The following is a 7,897-nucleotide window of genomic DNA, read 5'->3' on the forward strand; positions in this document are numbered from 1 at the left end:
GTATGTGTTCTACCTTGCCCTTTTGAGGGAGCAGCAGGGCAATCTGCCACCAAATTCCACCTCTCCCCTGGGGGGACTTCAGGGCCAGCACCCCCTGAGGGTCCCGCTCGGAGCCTCTCCCCCTCAGCAGGCAGACAAAGCAAGGAGTTCTAACCACTTCAGCAACAAAGACAAACCGTTTAATCCAGATTACAGAATTCACTGAATACAGTTGATCTCATCCAGAGTGACTCCTGAGAGCAAAAGAGTTGGAGGGTTACATTTTATATACAGCTGGGAAGGGAGGGCTGGACACTGAGAGTCTCCTGCTGCCATCCGTGAGCGCACTGCACTCTGAAGACGTTAGTGCTTAAACCATGACCAAGTTTTCCCACCACCTGTTGGTTAGTTATGAAATAAAAGTCCCTTCGATCTGATTTTATGGTTCTTTTTACCTTATTTCTGCTGCCAGATATCAAAACCTGAGTCAGCTGCAGTGAGCAACGACTCCTTTCTCTGCTCCCAACACCTCCGCACGCTGCACCGTCAACTTTGCGACATCTTCCAGAGGATTTCTTGTTCCTTTTCTCCCTTGGAGAAAGCAAGGGCTGCTCTGTCTGAAGCATCAACAGGCTGTTGCTTTCCTTATTCTCCACTTTTGGAACAGGCTCTGGAAGTTGGATGTGGCAACGTTCTGTGAGAACACCAGGAGAGTGACACTGTCCTGAACCACCACAAGAATCGAGACTCTGACGGAGTTTTTCCAGTCACTGGGATGAAGGAGACTCGACTGCAGACACTGGAACAAGGAACTGGAAACGTCTGTGCTTGCATGCTCGAGTGAAAAGAGAAGCAGTATTTGCATTTTCTTCATCATCTTCCTTGCACATGGGCAAGATTTTATAAAAAAAACAAAGTTTATCATGGAGAGCAATGACAGAACACGATGGAATTACAGTTTCTCTGAAAAAGAAAACCCAAAGCACTAGAAATCAAAGGCAACCAAGATGAACACACACCTTCTCCAGAACATGTTTTCCCAGCTGCACAAGGGATGTGTCCACCGAGGCCTGACACACTCAGCTGCACCACAAGAGCCAAGCTGCCTGAGAGCATACACAATTTTGCTTACAGGAGTATCCCCTTTCCACCATTTTTCAGTTTACAAGCAATCCCTGTGTGGGATTATCTTTAGTCAGAACTACAAGTAACATTTTGTTCCAATACTACTGTTTGTTTCCACCATGTATTCAGAGATGAGGCAAAATGTCAGATTAAGTGCAGGGAAGCATTTCAGACACCCCTCCCCCTCCCCAAAACTGTGTTTGATACATGATTACCACAGGTAGATCTGCTGAGAGTTGCATAAAAGTTCTTTTCCTTATAAAAGGTGAGCTCCTGAGGCTCACTCAGCAAACACCAACTCTTCTGCACCACGGAATTCGCTGTGGGTGTCTGAATGACTCAACTGGAATTTGCTGAAGATCTGCTCAAACAGAATTATAAACCCACTGAGTTAATATATTCTGAATGAAGTGCCCCTTTATGAAATCAAAGAATCGTGTTGACCCCTGGAAGACACCCACAAGATCCAAAGATGGAACAGAAGGTTGATTATCACACCCCCGCACAACCCAAGTAGATTGGTAACAGAAAACATTCCTGCCTGGGATCTGTAACCTGCAGGATATCCAAATTCCTCTGTCCCAAACCACGTTGGAGAACTATCCTCTCTGGAGCTGAAAGCAGCTAGAAAACAGGTCATTTTTTGAAATAAATGGAATGGAAACCTTTCCCCCCCCAAACCGCCCCCCCCAAGCTTCAATTACAACAGTCTAAGCCAGAGATTTTTAAGCAAATGAACTTCAAAATAGCCATTTGTTACAAGTAGCAAATTACCATGAACAATGAACTCGTTAGGAATCCCTTCTAAAAGTACCACACGCACAACCAGGCTACCCAGCAGAAAAAAATCTGTTCATTTTATTTCTTTGTCATGTTAAATATCACGGGACAGGCTCGGAAGGATGAAGAACTCTCAACAATGCCTCACGAGGAGCAAGAAAGAAATTCTGCCATGACATCAGCAAAGTAAATTAAGGAGCAAATTTACACAGGAAGAGGCACCATTTTCCCCCCAGAACACCTTTTTTTTTTTTCAGATTCCTCCATGAGTGGGATTAAGCAATCTAATAAATCTTTTGTGTTTTCCTCCGAGAGGTAACGGCGAAGAGATAAAACTTTTAAAGGATTCTTAAAACAGCATTTACAAGACTCCGAAACGATTTCTGAATTCTTATTAAAACCACAGAAAGAACAATTCTTTAAATTTCTCAATTGCTCAGGGACTGTGCAACGGACACTTTGCTAAGGATGACTGGCTGTAGGATTTTTGTCCGGCGGCCCGACAGTTTTGTCTTTCCAGATTTGTGTTGTCTAACCGTGTGAGATCAGGACAAGGCAAAGCCTGGGATGATGCTGTACACAAAAAATGGCCAACTGGGGCCAAACTACCAATGAAGTGGTAGGTAAACAAAAAATCTTTTTTTTTTTTTTTTTTCTGGCCAAGAAAAAAAAAAAAAAAAACAAAAAAAATGGAAATGACATAAAAACATTTGTTTAAAATTTATCAAAAAACAAAAACAAAGAAGCTGCTTTTTTTTTGCATGCTTCTCTCACTCCTTCTTTCTACAAGATGAATTTCCCTAGAAAGAATCCGATGAAAATGGCTGCAATTACAACAAGAAGTGAAGGAAGAGAATTAGACCCGTTCTCTCTGAGGGCCAGAGCTGTGGGGGATGCGGATTTATCCGAGTGCGTGACCTTCCTGAGCCTCAAGCCTTCATCCTGAGGGGGGAAAAAGAGAAGAGAAACAAAACAACATGATGGGAAACAAAATTGATCAATGCCATCTTCTCCACGCTGAAACTCAAAGGTGAAATTTACTGGTGGACATTTAAATAAAGGTTAAAAAAAACAGGAGTATAACAAGCCATAATGGTTCCAGTAAGGCCAGGTAAGCTACTGGTTGCTCTGGTTAAGAAAGACTTGGAAACTCTTGCCAGGCACAAGGAAGAATCCTGCTTCTACTTACTCTGTGTCAGATTTAAAGAGCAGGGATTGCTTGTTGTTAAGGAGGAACATCTGCTTTGCTTGGTGTCTCTCCAGATGTTCCACTGGTGTTGGAACTGCAAGCGTGGAGCCACCATTATGTCATGGGTCAATCAAGGGCTACCACAGCCAATGAAGTGGCAGAAGCATGGAGAGGTGACATGAAGTCACCTATCAATTAGGGAGAGGCTCCTGGAATGTCCCCTGTACACCAAGGCACTGGGAAGTCATTTCTCCTTACCTCCTCCAGCCAGACAACTCTTCCTGGTCACGAACCTTTTGTGGGACACAAGGTTTCCTCTTGAGACCTCGTTCACTCAGTAACAAGAGGCTTTTGTTAAAAGCTACTGAGTCAGTACCTCTGATTTAAATCAACCCAGACCACTGTAAAAAGGACCATTTCATTTCAGAGAACGACGTCGCTGCGGTGTCTCAACCATGACAAAGTCTCAACCATGACAAAGTCTCAACCATGACAAAGTCTCAACCAAGAAGCTCAAAATAAGGCCAGTAAAGCTTGAGAATAGGTTGAGATCATTTCACCCACAAGCCCTTTTGAGTAAAATCATACTACAAATAATCCTGACGCTCTAACAGCTGTATCTGAACACCTCTTGGCCTAGTGACAAACCAGCCCTTTCCAGGAAGGAAGCTGGAGGTGCCTCGAGAGCAGCAGGGCAGCAGAACTTACTCTCAGGTGCCTGTTTTCATCCGTGAGCTTCATGATCTCTGCCTGAAGTCTTTTGCACTCCTCCATGAGCTTCCTCGTCTCGGTGTCGTTGAGGGAAACGCTGTGGGATTTGGGCATGGGGCCGTCCTGCTTGGATGTGTTCAGGGCTGGAGAGGGTTTGCTCACATCTATGTCGTTCTGAAAACATTAAGAAGGGCTTGAGGATTGGATTTATCTGCAGAAAAATCATCCGTGGCTTAAAAGTGAAACAAGTCAGGGAAAAAACTGCAAGAGGGGAGATGAAAGTTAGAGGTAAGGAAGAAGTTTTTCACTCTGAGGGGGGTGAGACACTGGACAGGCTGCCCAGGGAAGCTCCATCACTCAATGTGTCCAAGGCCAGGTTGGATGGGGCTTGGAGCAACCTGGTCTACTTGCAGACATCCCTGCCCATGGCAGAGGGGTTGGAACTAGGTGATTTGTAAGATCCTTCCCACCCCAAACCATTCTGTGATTCTAGTAAGATCCTTTCCACCCCAACCTATTCTGTGATTCTAAAACATGGGATAAAGTACATCAAACAGCACTCGAGTTGAGGGGGAGAAATAAAAGGAAGCAAGAAATCCTGCAATACAAAACAAAACAAAAAAGACAACAGGTTGTGTCACAAATAGTTTGGGCTTCTAGCACTTCTTTCTGAAGGAAAATAGAGCACTGCACAAACATGGAACTTCAGTCTCACAACATCTCCCAAACACACGTTACTCATTTTGAATACAAGTCACTTAAAAAGCTGTGAAAAAGCCAAAATTAAAATTAAAGATCTGGCTCCCACAGCTCTGCTCAAAATAAACAATGATCTCCAGTAGATGTGAAGAACACAGTGGTATTGACTGCACTGGACTAGGCTCAGGAACAGCCCCAGTTCAGACTTCTGGGCCCCCACTTGTCTCCACAGCTATGTCCTTCAGAGCACCACCAGCCTGCACCTTTCCTAACCAAAGTAGTCCAAGGCACACAGGAAACGTGGCAGAAAACCTATCAAAAAGGTAAAAACCATCTGTGGAATAACAAAACAACTCAAAAAAGATGCCAGAATGTCTTCAGTTCCCAGGCAAGTAGCAGTTGTTTGCTCTGCAGCATCTACTGGCATCTGACACCCTTTGGAGCACAGCCAGAGACAGCCTCTGAGCCAGATCCTCCTACTCCACACAGGTGGATTTAAAAAGACCAACATATTTCATAGAATTATACATTGCTTAGTTTGGAAAAGACCTTTAAAAGATGGAAAAGATCATCAAGTCCAGCTATAACCTAACTCTACCAAGTCCACCTCTAAACCATGTCCCTCAGCACCACATCTCCACAGCTATTGAACAGATCTAGGGCTGGGGACTCCAACACTGCCCTGGGCAGCCTGGGACAGCCCTGGCCAACCCATTCAGCAATGAAATTTTTCCTAATATCCAACCTAAACCTCCCCTGGTGCAACTTGAGGCCAGATCCTCATGTCCTATACTCCTGACCAAACCCAACCTGGCTCCAGCCTCCTGTCAGGGAGCTGCCAAGAGTCATCGTTGCCCTTCTCTGGCCATGCTCCAACCCCTCCAGGTCCTTCTTGGAGTGAGGGGCCCAAAACTGACCCCAGGATTCAAGGTATGGCCTTACCAGTGCCAAATACAGAGGGATTTGTATCCCCAATAAGAAGACTGGGATCTGTTGCTTTTTCAGTTGGTTTCACTGGTTTGCAAGCTGAATTCCTTCAGCAGCACTAAAACCTCACTGAGGACCTGACTGGTCTCCCTGGAATGAATCTCCTCCTGCTGTTGGAGCTCTCTGCCTGGGCAGTGGATACACAGTGTTAAGACTCCATAAATCAGAATTCCAAGTATGAGGGTTAAAAAAAAAAGTGTCAATGTGTATGAATTTAGTCATATTGTGCCAAAATTCCAGGTAACTGACAGTTAACTATTATACCCAAGATCAGGCAACAGAAAACAGACATCTTCAGTCTCTATACAATGAAGCTGTCACCTCCTACACAACTGGAATAGATTTTGTCTGCAGGCAAGAGCATGAAAGAGGTAATGGGATTTTTTTTTTTCCTCCTTCTTATTATCTGTCTTCACCACTGCCTTAAAAACTGCATTTAGGATTCCCAGAGCACACATTCATTTCTAAGCTGTGCTGCCTTTCTTAACTCAGCTGAATTAGAAATGGCATTTTTAAAATTGAAAAGCATTTAATGTTTTAAAAAGCAAATTATGCAATTTGCTTTTCACTCTATGCTGCACTGAAGAGTCTTTTTTTTTCTTAATTTAACAGCAATATAATGCTAAAGCAAATCCATAATAAAAATAATGAAAGGATAATCATTTTTGGCACTAGTCTCCTTTGCTGGAGGGGCTTAAGGTGCACGTGGACAAGGTGCTCCCTTTGTGATGAGAGGCTGCACCAGATGGTGTTTCAAGATCCTTTTCAACCTGGGCTGTTGTAGGAGCCTATGAATCCTCAAAAAACTAGACACTGAACACCCCTCCAGTGTAATTCAGTACCAATTCCTACAAACCTTTTTGAACAGCAAATCAAAGAGGTTTAAAAAATAAAAAACACAACCCAAATTTATGACAGATCCCACCAGTCAGCAGGTGAGTTCCTTCCCCTTTCCTTACTTACCAGTTTATCATTTTCGTTGGGCATTTCAAACACACATCTCAACTTGGAGTCCATCAACTCATCAGGTTTTGCTTCTTTCCACTAAGACAACAATGAAGAAGAGTTACTTTATGTGCCAGACTCGTGCCAACACCCAGGCAGGTGAGGAGCCTGCCCTCAGTACCTGCCTCCTGCACCTCTCAACACTCTCCTTATGCTAGCTGCAACTTTCAGCTTTGCTTCTCAACTATGAGTCTTTGTTCACTTTGATTACTGCCAAGTAATGAAAGCTAGAAATGGTTAATTAAGCCTGGAAATGGAAATGAGTAAATTACATGCAAGCGTGGATCCAGAGGTGTGTAGGGGACAGGGAGAAGACAACACAACAGTCATGCACAATGAGGTTTAAGAACCAAATTCTAGCCCTGTCACCCTGTGGTAAACATATTGCTTATGTCCCACCTTGGCAGCATCAATTCTGAGCTGCATATTTCATCACATCTCCATATTTCATCACTGACCTGACCTTATTTTACACTCAGCACTGTTTCCATTCAACCAGTTCACTATGCAAGTTCTAAGAGCTTGTATAGAACATTAAACCCCCTGATTCATGTATGGAAGTCACACTTGTTCAGAGAAAACTTAATTAAACTGTACAACCATGATTTGTTTAACTTAAGCCTGAATTTTTTAAGGAAAACAAAAATACTACACATTTGACCCCATTTTCACTTACCACTGCCTCCATATCTGAAATATTTGGTGGTGCATAGGTTGTTTGTACCATGAACTTGTGTTTACTCTTCTCATTTGGGTCGTAGTCAAAAGGCTGCAGCATTACTGTTGGAAAGAAAGAAATAAAGCACAAACCAGTGATTCTTCAGCTGATTCCTTACTCACTGAGACTTGTTTCTCTCTGACTGCTGAAAGGTTAAGGCAGTGTTGAAAACAGAGCAGCTACACCCTGTAGAAACAGGTACTGAGGATGAGGAATTAACACATTTTATGATTAAGTGAATGTAGTTGAATAATTGTAGCACACATTGTGATAGTTACTTGAGGGGGAAAAACACCCAAGAGACCCCACATTAGGAAAACCACCAAGTAGTGGGGAAGTTCAACTGATTTCTAAAGGTGTATTTAGGGGAGCTGGGAGCAAAAGCACTTAACTCAAACTGCAGTTGTTACAGGAGGCAGAGCTGCCTGGGGCTTCAACAATAGATCTTTAAAACACTTTCAAACTGAGCTCTATAAAACAATATTTATTCAGAGGATCTCAGCCTGGTAGAGTTGGAAGGGACCTCTGGAGATCATCTCATCCCACCCCCTGCTCCAGCAGCTCACCCACAGCAGGGTGCCCAGGGTCACAGCCAGGAGGGTTTGGGATCTCTCCAGAGCAGGAGACTCCACAGCCTCTCTGGGCAGCTGCTCCAGGCTCTGCACCCTCACACCAAAGAAGTTTCTCCTCCTGCTCAGGGTGAA

At 43.8% G+C, this 7,897-nt stretch overlaps 1 protein-coding gene across 1 annotated transcript in view; it reads right to left on the reverse strand.

The window, feature by feature from the left end:
* Nucleotides 1-2,612: 2,612 nt before the first annotated feature.
* VAPA (VAMP (vesicle-associated membrane protein)-associated protein A, 33kDa) overlaps nt 2,613-7,897 on the reverse strand; it is a gene marked incomplete at its 5' end in the record, with an annotated part of 6,485 nt that continues 1,200 nt past the window's right edge. Inside the window, 4 exons of the mRNA XM_008937916.1 lie at nt 2,613-2,826; nt 3,782-3,958; nt 6,434-6,514; nt 7,152-7,255. Coding sequence (XP_008936164.1) covers nt 2,668-2,826; nt 3,782-3,958; nt 6,434-6,514; nt 7,152-7,255 — 521 coding nt within the window. The remainder of the gene's footprint in view (nt 2,827-3,781; nt 3,959-6,433; nt 6,515-7,151; nt 7,256-7,897) is intronic.

The sequence above is a fragment of the Merops nubicus genome, unplaced genomic scaffold, assembly GCF_000691845.1.
Source record: "Merops nubicus isolate BGI_N331 unplaced genomic scaffold, ASM69184v1 scaffold15943, whole genome shotgun sequence".
Lineage (NCBI taxonomy): Eukaryota > Metazoa > Chordata > Aves > Coraciiformes > Meropidae > Merops > Merops nubicus.